At 36.8% G+C, this 20,263-nt stretch overlaps 1 protein-coding gene across 7 annotated transcripts in view; it reads right to left on the bottom strand.

Moving 5' to 3' along the window:
- NLGN1 (neuroligin 1) overlaps positions 1-20,263 on the bottom strand; it is a 1,307,981-nt gene that overhangs the window by 494,411 nt on the left and 793,307 nt on the right. For 4 of the 7 annotated variants that reach the window (XM_077290511.1, XM_077290510.1, XM_077290509.1 and 1 more), the window contains one exon: positions 2,084-2,143. The exons of the other annotated variants lie outside the window; for them this stretch is intronic. In XM_077290511.1, the coding sequence (XP_077146626.1) occupies positions 2,084-2,143 (60 nt within the window). The remainder of the gene's footprint in view (positions 1-2,083; positions 2,144-20,263) is intronic. 7 annotated transcript variants of the gene reach the window in all.

Genomic DNA, 20,263 nt, shown 5'->3' on the forward strand with positions numbered 1-20,263 from the left:
AGAGGGGAGGATAAGGGAGGGTAGAGGTGGGATTGGGTTAAAGGTACAGTTGGAAGAAAGGAGAAGGCCCATTCCTCCACCATGTTTGTTGCCAGGGCGAGGAGTGTGGGTGAAGTGGAGGCCACCGTAACATAGTGCAGCACGGGAGGCTGTGTCAGAGGATGTCAGCCATGTTTCGGTGATGCCCAGAAAGAAAAGACTACGAGAGGTAAAGAGGTCATGAATCACATGAAGTTTATTGCAGATGGAGCGGGCATTCCATAGTGATCCAGAGAGAGAGTGCAGGGGGGTGGGCGTCATTTATGATAATAAATGGAGAGGGTGCAGGGGGTGGGCGTCATTTATGATAATAAATGGACTTTACAAATATTTTTTCTAAAGATCTGTTTATGTATGTAATGTAATAAAGGGACTCTTAGGCAGGGTGTTTATATGTAAAGACACAACTCCTGGTGAATCTGAGGGCACAGGGAACCTGGGCAGCACAGTGGCTCAGTGGTTAGTACTGCAGCCTTGCAGCGCTGGAGTCCTGTCTTCAAATCCCATCCAGGACAACATCTGCAAAGAGTTTGTATGTTCTCCCCGTGTTTGCTTGTGTTTCCTCCAGGTACTCCGGTTTCCTCCCACATTCCAAAGACATATTGATAGGGAATTTAGATTGTGAGCCCCAGCGGGGACAGCGATGATAATGTGTGCAAAACTGTAAAGCGCTGCGGAATATGTTAGCGCTATATAAAAATAAAGATTAATTATTATTATATTAAAGGCTAACTGAAAAGATGGTAACAGATTGCAAGCTTTCGAGAATACTCAGGCCTCTTCATCAGGCATAGACTATCTATACCTGATGAAGAGGCCTGAGTAGTCTCGAAAGCTTGCAATCTGTTACCATCTTTTCAGTTAGCCATTAAATGGTATCAACCACTGAGGACTCTCAATTCCAAATATTATTCATTCATTTGGTAAAACCATTTTTTGCACTGCACAGAAAATCATCATTCTTGGAAATGCATCATCTTGTGTAAACAGGACTCATGCTGCCGAGTACAATGGTAGCCTATTGCCACTGTATGATCTATTACAGATCGTTCAGTGCACATCTGAAGCTGGGTTGGCCTGTGTTATCAGGTTATAAGGCAACTATTGAATGGCAAGCAGGTTGCTGGTTGGTGGTCATTTAATAGTGTGCATCACACAGTGTAAATGGACCCTCAGATGTAGACTCCAACACTTTGTGTCTCTTTCTCCTACTGAAGAACCAGGCATGTGCATTGTATTGACAGCACAATAAACTCAAATTAGAGAGCGTAAAGTTTTTTTTTTCTCCTTTGGTTGAACTGCATAGAAAATAAGAACAAACTGTGATCAGGTTATTATCTGGGCAGGTTTATTAAAAAATAAAGAAATAAAAAGTAGACACTATCTTTAGCCATAATTTTTAAACTTTTTTTTATACCTTTATTATATTATCTTAAACATATTGTTATATCTATAAGCTACTATAATACCATTGGATTTGACATAACTGTGCTTTTGTAATGTTTCTTGATCAAATGTATCAGTATATCAATTTTTTTGCAAGAAAGTCTTCAAAAATATCTATCTTAAGAAACATCAAACCAGTGGATAATTAAATATATTAATTTTGAAATCATTTGTTTGAAAATAAAAGACAGCACCACATTTTCTCATTAGCGGTATTCAAATGAATATATTCAGGGAATGTTAAAAGACATGCAAAAAAAGGGTATGTTGAGAGACTTAAAACAGTGTTAGTTCAAAGAGCTCACAAAATATATTCAAGAAGTGGGATGTAAGTTATCAAAAATTCTTGTCAAGAAAACAAGAAGAGCTTTGGTGTACACACTTACTGTTTGCATAAAAATGTAAAACGCAACAACATTCAGTCGAGAAAAAAAATGTAGAAAAAAATATAAAACAAGCAAGAAGACAAAACACATCAATCAAAAATGGGATCAAAAGAAAAACTCTTCAAAATAGAGACAAGAAGTCAAGAAAAAGTAAAGGAGACAATTTTGCAGGGATTCCTTGTCATGCAAATCGGTTTGGTGGCAAAAAATACCTTCATCTTCAGCACCTTCATTATCACCTAAATCATCTGTCTGTTTCTTTGTAAGGGGACCTAGGATTGAGAATGAAGACATGGAGCAAAACAGTTCAAGAATATAGTATATAAAAAAAAAAAGAAAAACATCAAAATACTGTATAACACATCCCAAACATATTCAAAAAGGCCAAAAAAATAGATTTGTTTCTCTTTTCATATGCTGACTCTAAAATAATAACTTTGGATTTATTACCATAAATTGAAAATCATTTTATTTTTTCTAACAGTAGAATTCCATACTATAAAATTCATAAAAAGCTTCATTTAGTATTGCAATATTGTACAGCTTTCGACTGTAAAAAAAAAACAAAAAAAACAAAAAAAAACCACAGTCCTGGCTACAAAATATCGATATTGTGACAAAAAACATTGTTGAACATAATATTAAACATTTTATTTGTAAAAATGTAGAAAAACAATTGTTACATAGCAATATAATATTAAAAAAATAGAAACTGTAATCTTTTGCTAAAAGCGTAATATTCTATTAGTCAATATGCTTTATTTGAGCAATTTAGCAAAGAAAGAAACATGAAAACACACAGATGAGAAGATCAGAACGGGTTTCTGGCCTGCACATGTCGAGGCAACAGCACATTGCATGTTGTGTGAAAATATTTGGCATGCATAAAACAATATCAACAACAAAGATGCTCAAGTTAGTACCAGCTGCAGAAAAACAAAACAAAACAGTACCATGTCATGCATAAAAAATAGCACAATAAACAAGTGGAAGATGAAAAGGTGGATGTTAATAGCTTTTTATAAAAAAAAACATGCATTGCGTCAAAATACAGTCCACAAAAAAAAACTGGCAATGTTCAGTAAATATACTTTCGGTCAAGATGATAAATTCTTTTTAAAAAAAATGCTTAATCTCCTCAGGACAACAGAAGCGTGATATATCATCAAGCTCTTTCAAATTCCGTTTCTAAAAAAACTCCATCTTAGACTAAAACTAAAGAGTTGATTTTTTTAGATTTGCCATGGGCAGGCTAAGGGTCTCTAATAGATCTTATTTTAATCAAATGTTCTGTAAATATTAATATTCCATCCAACCACAAGGTTAATATGACAGGCTAGACCGTAGCCTTGAAGTATGGAATGTTTGTTCTTGAAATTGAGAATTTAATTATTTAACAAAATTTGTATAGGTATTGCAAGAGTTTTGGTTGTAAATCTCTTTCACAGTATGTCACTGAAAAAGAAATAAAGAGAAATATGATTAGACCACCATAAAAAAACACCATAGGGTACATGCTACTATAAATATATCATAGATAAGCTCTTGCTGGCAGGATGTATCCATTATACGTACTTGTCAGCACGCACCTCCTGGCATTTTTGTAAATATATTTTTGCTGTCGTTTCAGTGACAATAATCATGCATTATTTAGCTGTACATAAACAGTGTTAAAGCTCATATTTTACTTTACAGAAAAGATAACAGGACTTTAGAGACATTTAAATTAAAATGATTGTCGACAATGAAAGATGAAAGGATGGCTGATCGCTCAATATTAACTGATGCTTTTGCATTCAATTATTTAAATAGAGTAATGTTATGTGATAAATATACAAAACATTACCCTGGTGCAATACAACTAAGCGAAAAATAATAAAGTGATTATGGTGTTTGAAGAAAAAGTCTGTCTCCCAGAATTCTGAAATTAAACGGTTTATATATTCATGTAGGGAACTTAACCTCTATAAAAATCATTAAAATTCATAAATGTGGTACATATTTTGTGTTAAGTAAAAGCAGCTTTATTAGTCATGCAAATGAGGGGGCTTCAATGCACCGTTGTGTGGCCAAATACTTGATACATTCACTGTTCAGCTCTCTATAACTTTCCTTCACCCCCCTCTATGATGATGGGAAGTGCTCAGTCTTTACTTCAAAATTGCTTTGAATCCTCAAACCTTGCATGTACTTACATTGCAAGGTCCGAGAGCTCACACAATGTCAGTGTGTGAGTGTGGCACCCTCTAATCTACTTTTATTTATCTATGGAGGCACCTAGTTGCACACAGGTACAACTCCTCAATCAGAGCTTTTGCCCCCATTCAAATAAAACCACTTATACGCTCCTCCCGTGCCAGCGCCATTCCAGCTCACTCGAGGCTCTTGTGAGTTTGCAACGTCAAGAAAGCCCTGCACCAATAGCAGCGCCGACTTCACTGTTCCTGACTACGGATCAATAGGTAAGAAAAAGACAGAGTAGCAGCTGCTCTCTCTCCTCCTCTTCACTATTTTTATGTCGGAAGATGGGGACAATGATGTCAACGCTGATTGGTCGCATGATAGTATTGAGAAATATGCTTTATAGATTATTAGTAATTCATCCTTAAAAAGTGCGGTTAAAAATCAAGATGGAGAACCCATTAAGGTTGGGTTCACATGGCATTTTCCACTATACTCAGTGGCTCTGTAGGGGGTTTACGTTTGAACCCTCACAATATGGGATTTGGGAGTATGTGCTCACTGGGCAATTGGCTATAATGATGCAGATGAAGTCACAGTGTGCTCTGTTATGTACTATTTTCATCTGGATACACCTGTTGGAGGTAGACATCAAGTATAGTTGACTACACTGTGACTTTGACTGCATAATTCCACTCATTGGCTCCATTGGTGCAAACACATGAAACTCAATTTGCAGGATTTCGGATGCAAGTCCCAATAAAGCCAATGTATGACTTGTAGTGGAAAAAGATATATGAACCCAGCCTAAGAAATGATGTAGTCCCACAAGCAAATTGAAAAAAAAACCTTATACTCACCTCCATAACTGATGCTGCCCCTCTGATATCAGTGTACTCTCCTTGTGCTGGTGTGACATTATGCCATGTGAGCACTGCAGCCAATCAATAGGCACCAATAGGTCTCTCCACTCACACTTTCATTGGATGTCTGAGTTTTATCAGATGTAATAGAGAGTGAAGCAGCCTATTAGCAGCTGCTGATTGGCCGCAGCATTCATTTGACTTTAAAATGTCACATTAGCCTATAGAGGCTTGGCCTCAATATGATTTGAACTATCAACTACAATTTATAAGATGTAATTATAAGGATTTTTTTTATTTACTCAGGGAACTACAGCATTTAAGGAGGTATTGCCCATGTAATGGGCAACTCTATTATAAAAATAAAGTAGACCTGGATGGTTAAAAATGCTAGCTTTTTTTGCATCCTTACTGTTTCCTTAAAAGGGTTTTCTGATCTAATTGATAAGTCTGCAGTCCCTCTGTGTGACTACAGACTTATGCTTCCCCCCAGGGCATGCAGTCGCAACCTGTCTAGTGGGCCTTGCTCCATACACTTGACGGCTATGCCCACTAGATGGGTTCTGGCCAGGAGTATGCATAACGCATACATACCAACTGGTCTCTGCTCAGAAACCAGCAAATCTTTGCAGCACATAGGGCATGCATGGGGGCGAATATTAAGTCTGCAGTAACACAGAGTGACTGCAGACTCATCAGTTTAGACTGTACAACCTCTTATATGGTTGTCAATACTCTCACAAGGTGATCTATACAGTTGCAAATACAGTGCTGTTAAAAAGTTTTAGGCAGATGTGGAAACATCCTACAACCGTACATAGAAAATTTGTGATTAGTTCTCCAATATGTTTGGAAAAACCTCACAGCCGAGATGCTCCAAAAACTGTGTGCAAGTGTACCAAGATTAATTGATGCTGATTTCAAGAGAAAAGCTGATCAAACCAAATGTTAATTGGTTTTAGAATTTTCTTTTGCTAATTTATAGCGATGAGTGAGGGTGCTCGGTACTGTTCTTTACTCGACTGAGCATTATGGTGCTTGAGCTCAATGCTCGAGTCACTGTCCCGCATATTTTGTCGATGTTAGAAAACCAATTAACATTCAGAGATTGACTGCCATACACAGTAATGCAGTAGACAAGCTGGCCACTGGCATTACTGTGATTGGCAGGCCACATTGCGTCATTGAGTCTAAGACCCAGGGAGTCAATGCTTGGCCCACTGTCCTCTGAAATCAGATGATAAATTACATATTCACAACTCCCCCACACTTATCTCTTGGCGCCTAGATTTGGGCATTGTCAAAGTAGTTATTTGAAAACAAATAAACACACAAAAGTCCTTTCTTTAAAAAAAAAACACTTCCCGACTTTTCACCTCATTTATCTATTTATTAGAAAGTAAAGGTCTCATGCAGGGCTGACATAGTCCACAGATCCAACATCTGCAGCATATGAAGCCTTGTTCACTGAAAAAGCTTGATATGCTGTTGCAGCCGCATCCAGTTCTCACGCTGAGAGTAGCGCAAGAGCAAGCCGCTGTGATGAGCGGTGACATCAGGAAGGAATACTGGTCACAGACACTGTGTGACAATGTGGGAAACAGTGTCTGTGACCGGTGATAACCTTACTGACATCACCACCAGTCACAGACACTGCTGGCTATCGTGGACTGCTATGAGATTCGGCAGTATGTGTTTCTGTGACAGCCCATTTAAGAAGTCTTTAAGAGAGACTTTAAGGTTATGGGAGATGCCAGATGATGCACCACCTGGAGGCTTTAAACTAAGGTTACTATAGTTCACAACCTCCACATGTTCCTGCTGCTGAGAACTCTAGTAACCCTAAAGTCTCCCTTATGTTTTATTGACCTCTCCATTACAGGATCCCTTAAGTTTTCAGGGACTCATAGCTTCTGGGAGACTCCGTGGCTGTGAACTCTGGTAACATTACCAGATTTCACAGCCACCAGGTCTCATGGCAGCTGTGAGGCCCAGAAACTTTAAAGGAGCCTTTAAGGGAAACTTTAGGGTGACTAAAGCTCCCAACTGCTGGGACACCAGGTGGTTGTTATCTGAGGTTTCCAGAGTTCAAAGCCTCCAGGTGTTCCAGCAGCTGGGAACTCCATTAACTTAAAGTCTCCCTTAAAGACTTTCTAAAAGTTGCCGGACCATATTCATATGTGGAGCTAAGGGATTAAACTTAATTTTTCAAAAACTGCAGCTTCACTAAGGCACATAAAACACATTAGAATACAGAAATCCCATGAATTCTGCTAACTTAGTAGTTGGGGACAGTGAGGCAACCTGACTGGTTTCCTTGAAAATCACCTCTTCAGTATTAAACAATTTATATAACAACTCCAACATTTGATGGAAATAGTAGATGAATATTTTTGGATATTATGTAAATATTGGAACTTAGGTATCTCACTGTGAATATTAAGGGTTACTTTAAGTTTCATTTTTTTGGTAATAAAATTAACAGAAAACTATTTACAGAAAACCAAACTGATCATAATAGGAAAAAACCTTCGGCAGAAGTGTAACCTTGCGTAAAGTAATTCAATTTATTGAGCCAACCCAAAACACACATTAGACAGAATTGATAACTAAAGAAAATTCATGAACATATCCTGTAATACAAGAAAATCTAAATGTATACATTTTCTTATAGCATTTACGTAAGCTCAACATAATAGATGCTTTATGTAAATGTTATGAGAAAATGTATAAAGTTTGTTTTTCTCCCATTATGCGACATGTTCTTGAATTTTCTTTAGTTAGAAAATGTTTTATATTTCACATTTTGTGCAGATAACCTTGATAAAGGCCAAAAGGCTGAAACGTCGGTATCAATTTTGTCTCATGTGGGTTGGCTCAAGAAATTAAATTACTGTAAGCAATATTACACTTGCTCCGAAGGGTTTTTCCTCTTATTAGTGACAAAGTTTCCTTTTGGCACCATTGCTTGTTGTGGCACGGACCTTTTATAGATATTTATTATTCCTGACCATAATTGAAAATAACCTACAGTCTGCTATGTGTAATCTGTTCTCCTTACTAATAATGGCATCATAGAATTCAATAGAAATGTGAATCCCTAACAGACCTTATATTCGTAACAAAAATTATTTTTCAGGCAAATGGAATTTACAGGAGAAACAAGCTAAACATATTAATTACAAGACTGGTGCTTTACTGCGTATAACAGGTAATTATTATTTTGCAGTAAGATAATATCGGCTGATGACAGTCACTTAATATACTAATTAGTTATTTATAAAATTAATACTTGTGACATCTACAGAACACTGTCATGACACATTAAAACATCCAAAATAAGCACAAAATAAAAATTGCTTGAGCTGTTATTTTATACATTTGCAAATATATCCTATAGTCTTCTACTAGTAAAGCCAAGACTGTATGCATATTTACTGACCTCTTAATTGTGATTATTTAAGCCTTTCTTTGTTCTGCTGCCATGTTTATCATATACAGGTTTATACTGGCCCATTAGATTTCTAAACAAACCTCTGCTGGACCCAGGTTCTGATACAATTAATGACTCCAAAGGTCTAACAAAAGATACCGCAACCCCATTTGAAGCTGATTTGTAGGAAATAATTTGCAGCTAGTTACAAGATATACAACATTTGTTTTTCACGCTTACCTCTCATCCTATAGTAACAGATATGGTGTATTTTATACTTATCTTGATTTGGTTCAAAAATAGATTCATGATGCGTATTCAAAAAGAGCTGAATCTAAACTAAATTGGCACAAGTGAGATAACTTGGATTTGCCAATGAATTTCAGTACATTTGTATTTTCTGAATGTAAATGGGCTTTACATCTAACCTCAGGATAAGTCATAAATGTCAGATTTGTGCCAGCCTGACAGCCAAGCAAGCTCCACTTATCAGCCGCTATCGCCTCCAGTGATTTAAACAGTATATGGAGAGGAATAACTCTCCATGGGACTGTACAGCATCTTCCCTGCTAAACTGATATGGATGACCTGTTCATATCCATAACAAAATGGCGAAAGCCCCTTTAAAGAGATTGTCCAGGCTTGGGGACTTTTTAACTTAAATAAAGATATTTGGGAAAGTAAATCATATTCACGATTGATATTAACATTTTTTGAAACATTTAGCTTTATCAGGTTTTTTTCCCCGCACATTCAACTTTGATGTGGTCTGTGGTCAGAAATAAGTAGAGAAGAGCTCAGAAAATGATAGATAAAACAGTTAAAACTCCTCCTGGTAGACCACCAGAAAGAGTTCACTGATGGATTCCCAGATAACGCATTCTGCAGCCATGAATAGACAGTGCAACACAAAAGTTATAGAAGACAAGTGGTGCAACATGTAATACCATCAATATTCCTTACATCAACCTATATTCAAGAGTAGAGATTAACCCATTCAATATACCCCATACAAATCCCCCTGACCCAGATCATACAGCTCTGGCAAAAATGAAGAGACCACCACCACCACCACATCAAAACCCTGTCAGCCCACTCTCCAGACCTGAACCCCATTGCAAACCTCTGGAATGTAATCAAGAAGATGATGGATAGTCACAAGCCATCATGCAAAGAAGAACTGCTTACATTTTTGCATCAGGAGCAGTGTGAAACACTGGTGGAAAGCATGCCAAGACGCATAAAAGCTGTGATTAAAAATCATGGTTATTCCACAAAATATTGATTTCTGAACTCTTCCTGAGTTAAAACATTAGTATTATTGTGTCTAAATGATTATGAACTTGTTTTCTTTTTCTAAGCATAATTTGAAGTTTGAAAGCACTGTTTTGTTTTTAAATTTTGACCATTTTTCTTTGTCAGAAAAAATACAAAATGTATTGCTTGGAAATTCGGAGACATGTTGTCAGAAGTTTTAGAATAAAAGAACAATTTACATTTTACTCAAAATATACCTATTAAGAGAAAAATCAGACCATCTGAACATTTTGCAGTGGTCTCTTAATTTTTGCCAGCGCTGTATGTCTTGGGGATAATAACCTAGTGCAAATACCATGCCAATATTACCATAATAAAAACAAAATGAAAACTGACAAAAATTAGTATAAGAAATCAGTATTCACATATGTTCACATTTTAACATCACAATCTATATAATACCTCACTATACATGGAAACTTTTCCACCAGTTGACCGCTAGGTATGACCACAAATGTGTGAGGAGTCCTTAATACATTATAACTAGTGATAACCGAATATACTCGTTACTCGAGATTTCCCGAGCATGCTCAGGGTCCTCCGAGTATTTTTTAGAGCTCGGAGATTTAGTTTTTGTTGCTGCAGCGGAATGATTTACATCTGTTAGCCAGCATAAGTACATGTGGGGGTTGCCTGGTTGCTAGGGAATCCCCACATGTACTTATGCTGGCTAACAGATGTAAATCATTCAGCTGCGGCAAGAAAAACTAAATCTCCGAGCACTAAAAAATACTCAAAGGACCCTGGAGCGTGCTCGGGAAATCTCGAGTAACGAGTTTATTCGCTCATCACTAATTATAACCAATGTAGTAAAAACAATTTCTGGGGAAATACTACTAAATACATCTTGAAATTATTTTACAACATTGGTTATAATATATTAAGGACTCCCTGCACATTTTTGGTCATCTGGTTGGACACATTCCATGTATAGTGAGGTATTGTATAGATTGTGATGTTATATAATGTTGCCAAGTTCATATGTGTATACTGACTGCTTATGCTAATTTTTGTCATTTTTCAGTGAATGATACCTGCACTTTATATGAGTTCTGTACACTGTATCTCTAATTGTGGCATTATTGCTTTTTTATTATGTTTGTTTTTAAGAAATGTCTAAATAAAAATATTGTTATTATTAATATTGGCATGATATTTACACTAGATTCTTATTCCCAAGAAAGACTTATGATCTGGGTCAGGGGGATTTGTATGATTTAAAGTCGTGTAACAGTTTGCAAAGCGAAAAATGTTATAGGCAAACTACAAATTGTTTGATCGGATTCAAGACATTTTTTTTTTACTTTTCACATGAACGTTCGCATTGAATTGATTTGATTATTCCTAACAATAACTAAATACATCTGTGTATATGTAATGGTTGTAATAGCCCTAGGCTGGAAACTCCATACTACTTTACTATTCTGGGAAAACATAAAAAATTAATGTGAGGGCAGCAAAATAAATGTTAAGTACAGTTCACCACAGTACTGTATAAGTTTTATCTGTGACTAAAAGTATAGCAAGAACACCAGTGCCTGTGTATCCCTATTGTAATGCACTCTATGATCTGTACATCATGAGCCACATAAGTAAATAAGGAGTTTCCTTAGAGATTTTGAAGCTAATTAAACTTTACCCTCAACATTAAAATCTACATATTTCTTTATTTATTTTCAAAATATCAACATTAAGGCTATGTGCACACGTTGCGGATTAGGCTTAGGAATTTCTGGTGCGGATTCTGCATCTCTTGGAGGAAACACAGGTGCGGATTTGACGCAGTTTTTGTGCAGATTTTGTGCGGTTTTGCTGCGGATTTTACCCCTGCGGATTTCTATAATGGAATGGGTGCAAAAACGTTGCAGATCCACAAAAAAGAAGTGACATGCTACTTCTTTTAATCTGCAGTGTTTCCTCACGGAATTTTCCACACCATTAGCACAGCATTTTTTTTTACCATTGATATACATTGTACTGTAAATCACTTGCGGATCTGCAGCGTTTCTGCATCGCAAAAAAACGCTGCAGATCCGCTGGAAATCCGCAACATGTGCACGTACCCTTAAGGCTTAGCTCTAATCTTTTCTCTTAAATGCAGAACATGAGTTTCCATAGGAAAATGAATAGTAAGGATAGCTGATGATTATTACATATTTTGTGTTCTACAAGAGCTCAAAATCAAAGGAAAACACATTATTAAGTACAAAGTACAAAGTGCTAGTCCAATATCAGAGAAAACATCAGTAAGGCCTATTGTACATGTTCATGAAACACTGATTATTTTCACAATGGAAAACCCAGCCCAACTTCTGGTTCTCCTGATGTGAGGTAACTGCTTCATATATGTCTATGAAGGAGTTAGCTTAAGTTAGAAGACTGGGTGGTTGGTTAGGGTCTTCCGATGAAAGAACGATCCATGCTTCATGGAAGTGTATTTACACTACAACTCAACACATAATGTTATATGTTTGATGGATTGTGCTTTGTTAAAGGGTTTGTCTCATTAAAGGCACTATTCAAAACTCAATAGAGTATTCAAAAAGAATTGCATTTGTCATAAATATCAATTAAACCCTATTGTGATTCTCTTGTGACTGGATCACAGGTCCACCATCAATGCTGGAACGACATGCTCAGTTATTTTCCTGTCATGACTCTGGCCCAGCTGTGTAGTGATCAGACAGTGAAGAGACCGATACGATGTGGTTATGAGAGACCTACTCCAGGTACAGTTGATGTATCACACCGTAGTAATAAAGAGGATAAAATAAGATATAGACTGATATATTCAAATGGCCAGATAATAGATCTAAAATAAGATAGATAGATAAATAAAATGGAAATATCACTCCAAAAATATTTGAGGACTTTAATGGGCCATGTGGCAATGTTTTGGATCAAAATGTGAACCTTACTCAGGCAACGAGAAAGTTCACAATGTGATCCAAAACATCACCACATGGGCCATTAAAGTTCTATAATTTGCACTATTCTTGGAGTGCGATTTCCATTTTTTGTTTCTACTATTCAGGTTAGACTCATTGCCTGTGTGACAGATTATTTTCTCTTCAAGTTTTTGGATAAAGAAATGACATGTCTAAATAATAGAAAAAACTACAATTTACTCCTAGGAGATTTTGAACCTTCCTGATCACAGGTAGCAAAGAGGCCAAAATTGCAGATGAGTGACCGAAGGAGGTCAAAAAGGGTGAAAACAACACCGGGCAGTGGCATTAATATAGTTATGGTAATAATGAGCATTTTTTGTATTTTTTTCAAGTTCATGAGATAACTCCTGTCAAGTTAAAGTTTCCGGCATCAGGATATTTTTTGTCATCATGGTATAGATAATGCATTTTCTCTTAAGCTGACAAATGCTATATCTGTAGTTGTCTGACATTATAATGGGCCTTTAAGGTTGGGGTCATACTTGTGAGTGCAATGCAAGTCTCTTGCATTAATACCCAGCTTTTCCGCCGACACTCGGGATCGGAGCGTGCCGGGTATTGATGTGAGAGACTCTCGCGAGTTTCTCGCATTGCAGTTGCAAGTGTGACACCAGCCTTAGTGCTTTAAAATCAAGTAAATCAGTTTGCCTAAAGTGTTTCATTTATTCAAGCAAGTACGTACATAAGTATATTTAAAAGTATTTTAAGAGATAAGTGAATTGATCTGCCTGATTCTCCAATTCGCTCAATATGCCAGCTCATAGAATACAGTGAGCATATTGATTTAGTCTGTTATTTGTCAAAAGCAAACATTAAATATGTGAAATCAATTATTCCAATGTATACCAACGACAGGTGAATTGCAAATTGATTTGTGAATTAGCAAATTGGGAAGACCAATTATTCACTTGAGATTGAGCTGCAACACTAGACACAACCCACACAGGATAACAGCGGCACGGTTTTATGCATTTCTTGAAGATATCGTATCCCGCCAAAAATACCACTTCACAGGCAAATCAGCTTTGCCATGTGCCTATCTAATACAATGTGTTAGTGTCAATCTTCAAAGGAATGGAAAGAGCATTTATTCTAATTCTTATTACTGGAATAATCTGGAGTTTTCAATGGTCCAGGATTTGCGGAGTATCAAAATTTCATTCTCAATAGTCTGTGCCTTACATTTTATTATACTATTAAAGTCTACACTGACACTGATCACACAGCTGTGAAAGGAGAGCGACAACATAGAATTGTCAGAAATGACCCTGCAATCCTAGAAATTCCCTCAGTTTGATCAAAGGCAATCTGCTCTGCCCTCTTCTACTAGAAAGACATTCCCTTGAGGTAAAAGCTACGAAACTCTAACGATACACTTATAAAAATGTATTGAAAGATTTGTCATGTATGCCAGTCAGTATTAACTCAAAAATTACATATTCATGAAATAACTTGTGGAACTCTAAAAGGAATTTGATGCCTACTGGGATTATCCGGAATCTTAAACCAAAAGGTAATGTTCAAACTCCTAACACCAGTAATGTAAGTGTAATTGATAATTTTAGTCTTAATTATAGCGCTGGGTGTTGAAAAAGTCTAATAGGATTATTGTCGAGGGTTTGTACCATCTGTTTTTACTAATATAATAAAGCATTGGTGCCCAGATGCCAAACCAGGCTCAACAATTTTAACACATCTGTGTTTGCGGGTGACTTTAATATTAAAATGAGTTTTATTTTGCCGCACAGATTACTTAATTCATATAACCTGACCATGTGTATAAGAGGTTACAAAGGTATCCTAAGTCCCCAATTACACAATGTTTGTTTTGCTGAATTGCATTGATTTTTTTCTACTTAATTTTTCAAGTGTTAAATCTCTTCTGGAGCCAATCCCCTTTCTGGATTTTCATACCTTGTGATACATTTCCGTATAGCTTTTGCTTTATACAAAGCTTTGCTATGGGATTGGATCATATAAGGTAAAGGAAAATAACTTGTTGGCCAGCGTATATAAGAACTACACTCCATCGATCACCATAGGACTAACTTGGTGGCCAGCGTATATAAGAACTACACTCCATCGATCACCATAGGACTAACTTGGTTGTGAATGCATATAAGAACTACACTACATTGATCACCATAGGACTAACTTGGTGGTGAGTGCATATAAGAACTACACTCCATCGATCACCATAGGACTAACTTGGTGGTGAGTGCATATAAGAACTACACTCCATCGATCACCATAGGACTGGCTCTAATATTTTTAGGTTATTACTTAATAGGACAGTTGATGAATCTACAGACACTAGATTTTTAGCTTTATTCAGCACAAAGTAAAAATCCTTAAAGATTTTTCAAATATTTGTCTTATACAATGCATTTCTCCAGCACTAACAACGAGTACAAAGTGCTGTAAAGCAATCTAGTAATTATGGTGTTTTCAGGCCCTGTACAAAAATCTAAGTTAGAAATCACTTACATACTGTATTTCACAACAAATTAATCACAGCATTAGATATTTGTCAGCTGCCTTATCGCCTAAACTGCTACCACAAGACAGAATTGTTCTCTTGCTTTAGTGTTGTCTGCTCCTCACTCAACCATCTCCAACATTTTTCTTGAGCTTCCCCCATACTCTGTAATTCACTATCTCAGGAAATCTGACTCCCGTCTTTGAAATATTTAAAGGGAATCTGTCAGAAGGTTTAAGCTATAATATGTAATCTGAGCACTGCATGATGAAAGGGTTAAAACACAGATTTCAAGGGTATGTCACTTATTAGGCTGTGTGCTGTTGTTTACTTATAATAAAGGTTTTATCATATTGGCATTATCATTGTTGAGTTTAACTGCCTCATGCCAAGTCTACTAACCATGCCCCTCCTGTGTTAAGCAGCTCACTGTCAATAGACAATGTACATATAGAGCCTGGTGTGGGCATGGTTAGCTTCCTCAGCTCAGCTTCATGATATATCTAAGAACTCTGATTGTGTCACAACTACTACACCCAGTAAACTAAGTGACACATTCTTGGATTCAGGGTCTCTTTTCTTACATTGTGCTGCTCTCATAAGAGATAGAGAAAAACCTGGTGACAGATTCCCTTTAAATTCAGACAAAAAAAATCAAAAAGCCTAAAACATGCAATAACTATGCTGCCATTATATTGCCATATAAGCAGATTTTGCCTTTTCCTACTGTCTCTTTCACCCCTTTCTATAGATTGCAAGCCCTTGCAGGCAGGGTTCCCTCTACCATTGTACCTGTCTGTCATTTACTAATCCATGTTTAATTAAAATTGTTGTACATTATTATAGATTGTTAAATGATTGTCATGTACTGTTATCCCTGTCTTCACATGTACACTGTGTGCAGAATTATTAGGCAAGTTGTATTTTGATCACATGATACTTTTAAACATGTTGTCCTACTCCAAGCTGTTCAGGCTTGAGAGCCAACTACCAATTATGTAAATCAGGTGATGTGCATCTCTGTAATGAGGAGGGGTGTTGTCTAATTACATCAAAACCCAACAGTATATAAGGTGTGCTTAATTATTAGGCAACTTCCTTTCCTTTGGCAAAATGGGTCAGAAGAGAGATTTGACAGGCTCTGAAAAGTCCAAAATTGTAAGATGTCTTGCAGAGGGATGCAGCAGTCTTGAAATTGCCAAACTTTTGAAGCATGATCACCGAACAATCAAGCGTTTCATGGCAAATAGCCAACAGGGTTGCAAGAAGCGTGTTGGGCAAAAAAGGTGCAAAATAACTGCCCATGAATTGAGGAAAATCAAGCGTGAAGCTGCCAAGATGCCATTCGCCACCAGTTTTGACATATTTCAGAGCTGCAACGTTACTGGAGTAACAAAAAGCACAAGGTGTGCGATACTCAGGGACAAGGCCAAGGTAAGGAAGGCTGAAAAACGACCACCTTTGAACAAGAAACATAAGGTAAAACGTCAAGACTGGGCCAAGAAATATCTTCAGACTGACTTTTCAAAGGTTTTATGGACTGATGAAATGAGAGTGACTCTTGATGGGTCAGATGGATGGGCCAGAGGCTGGATCAATAGTAGTAATAGTAGTGGCTGCTGCACGCAAGTTGATCGTAAACAGATCAAGCAACTGACACAATCTATGGATGGAAGGCTGTTGAGCGTCATCATAAAGAAAGGTGGCTATATCGGTCACTAATTTTTTGGGGTTTTGTTTTTGCATGGCAGAAATATTTATTTCTACATTTTGTGCAGTTATATTGGTTTACCTGGTGAAAATAAACAAGTGAGATGGGAATATATTTGGTTTTTATTAAGTTGCCTAATAATTCTGCACAGTAATAGTTACCTGCACAAACAGATATCATCCTAAGATAGCCAAATAAAAAAAAACACACTCCAACTTCCAAAAATATGAAGCTTTGATATTTATGAGTCTGTTGGGTTGATTGAGAACATAGTTGTTGATCAATAATAAAAATAATCCTCTAAAATACAACTTGCCTAGTAATTCTGCACACAGTGTATAGTATATCCATGTACATTGTAATCAATACATCTTGGGATAACTGTAGGTTCCACAATCGGATGTGGCTGTAATTCATGAAAATTCATATTTAGTTAAAGAATGTTCAAAAATAAACATTCTCTTTAAGAAAAAATCTTACAAAATCTAATGATTATTTATAACAACCCAAGGACGTTGTTAATTTAATGTTACACAATTTACTTCTCAATTATAATTACTGCATTTGGAATTGCATATAATATGAACATGCTGACTCAAGGTTTAGAACATAGAAATGACATGTCACACTCAAATGATTTAATATAAAGATGTTACACGTGACCTTTGGTGCTCTAAAGCTAACTGTCCCATTAATAGCCAATGGTCCACGTCTGGCCCGATCTCAACACATATCAAAATGCAACTACTATTTGTTACAAGATGTCCCTAGTCAGTTTGACTGACAATCCCTTTGCCCATTCTTTAGATTCAATAGTTGTTCAATGCTCACGTATAATTAAGATTCACACTGCATCAGTGGAAATACACACAAGTCATTATTGCAAAGCAAATACAATGTAGAAAAGTCTTCTTACGAAAAAGAAAATTAACAGATAGCAATGTGGAAAAAGGTTTTGGCATGGTGACAGTAGATTAATGGAATCATTTCATTGACAGACATATTGACATTGGAAAAGTTATATAAAGGTACCGTCACATTAAGCGACGCTGCAGCGATAGCGACAGCGATGCCGATCGCTGCAGCGTCGCTGTTTGGTCGCTGGAGAGCTGTCACACAGACCGCTCTCCAGCGACCAACGATGCCGAGGTCCCCGGGTAACCAGGGTAAACATCGGGTTGCTAAGCGCAGGGCCGCGCTTAGTTACCCGATGTTTACCCTGGTTACCAGCGTAAAAGTTAAAAAAACAAACAGCACATACTCACCTGCGCGTCCCCCAGCCTCTGCTTCCTGACACTGACTGAGCTCCGGCCCTAACAGCACAGCGGTGACGTCACCGCTGTGCTTTCACTTTCAGTTTAGGGCCGGCGCTCAGTCAGTGTCAGGAAGCAGAAGCTGGGGGACGCGCTGGTGAGTATGTGCTGTTTGTTTTTTTAACTTTTACGCTGGTAACCAGGGTAAACATCGGGTTACTAAGCGCGGCCCTGCGCTTAGTAACCCGATGTTTACCCTGGTTACCAGTGTAAAATATCGCTGGTATCCTTGCTTTTGCTGTCAAACACGGCGATACACGGCGACCTAGCGACCAAATAAAGTGCAGACCTTCTAGCAGCGACCAGCGATATCACAGCGGGATCCAGATCGCTGCTGCGTGTCAAATACAGCGATATCGCTATCCAGGTCGCTGCAACGTCACGGATCGCTGGCGATATCGCCTAGTGTGACGGTACCTTAAGGGGTATAGCACTAGCACATTTCAATTCTTGTGGGATTACTGGGGCTCAGTGGAATAATTGGCCATTTATGGTCTAGCGTACGGTGCATTTTACAGTGCTACAATATGTCTCCTCCTGTGATTTCCAGTAATCCCATAGGATCTGTAAATGAGATTGTGCTTTATCTTAAGACTTTTCTAAAGTCAAAGTGTCCATCAATAAATTGACTAAGTTTACAGCTTGCTTCAGCTGTCTATTGACTTCAGACCCGGAGTCCTGGAAGTAGACATGACAATACACATGGTCAACTTTCCGTTTTATGAAAAAATAAAGCCAGGAATCTACATAAAAACTAAACAATATTTTATGAAAAGTAAATTCAACGGATTCTCTATAATATGTTATCGTCAGCTCTATTATTGACAGATATAAGATGTGTATAGAGAATAAGGTGATGACAGGCTTGACACTTCCTCATATTAGACATTTAATAAAAAATAAGTACAATGTAAACCTTTAATAATCACATAATTCCCTGAATTCTACTATAAAACAGTCTCCAGTGTATTATACCTGTTATAAACATTATATAAATTTTCATACCACTGCAAAATAGCACCACTTTATACACAAAGGCCAAAAAGATGTACATTTGGAAAGAAAGAACAAAAATAATGAACAGAAAAACATATATATACAGTATATACATATATATATATATCTATATATATATATATATATATATTTTTTTATATATATATATATATATATATATATATATATATATATATTATAGATATATATAGACATATGTACATCTATATATAGCTCTGGCAAAAATTAAGGGACCACCACATCAAGACTATCAAAATCCTGTCATGGGCAGCCCAATCTCCAGACCTGAACCCCATTGAAAACCTCTGGAATGTAATCAAGAGGATGATGGATAGTCACAAGCCATCAAAGGAAGAACTGCTTACATTTTTGCCCCAGGAGCAGTGTGAAAGACTGGTGGAAAGCATGCCAAGACGCATGAAAGCTGTGATTAAAAATCCTGGTTATTCCACAAAATATTGATTTCTGAACTCTTCCTGAGCTAAAACATTAGTATTGTTGCATCTAAATGATTATGAACTTGTTTTCTTTGCATTATTTGAGGACTGAAAGCATTTTTTTTTTATTTTGACAATTTTTCTTTGTCAGAAAAAAATGCAAAATTCATTGCTTGGAAATTTGGAGACATGTTATCAGAAGTTTATGTAATAAAAGAACAATTTACGTGTTACTCAAAAATATACCTTTAAATAGAAAAATCAGACAAACTAAACATTTTGCAGTGGTCTCTTAATTTTTAGCAGAGCTGTACATATATATTTCAATATCTTTTCTCCCTATTTTTCCTCAGTTTAGCCACATAAGGATTGATTATTTTTATTTATGCCATAAGTTGTATTTTTTTTATTTGTACTATTTTGGGGTATGTATAATTTTTGATTAAATTATATACAACTTTTTTCGGAATACAAAAAAAAGACCTTCTTTTATTAATTATTTTTTTTTAATTTGCATTTGCTGCACTTATTGCACAATATAAGTCCTCATTCCCTGAGATAGATGTTCATCATGTTGAGGATAAGGCCGGCGTCACGCTAGCGAGTTTTACGGACGTATGAGCGCATAAACTACGTCCGTAAAATACACATTACACACGGCCCAATGAATCTCTATGGCCCAGCTCATAT

This window comes from Ranitomeya variabilis, chromosome 2, assembly GCF_051348905.1.
Source record: "Ranitomeya variabilis isolate aRanVar5 chromosome 2, aRanVar5.hap1, whole genome shotgun sequence".
Lineage (NCBI taxonomy): Eukaryota > Metazoa > Chordata > Amphibia > Anura > Dendrobatidae > Ranitomeya > Ranitomeya variabilis.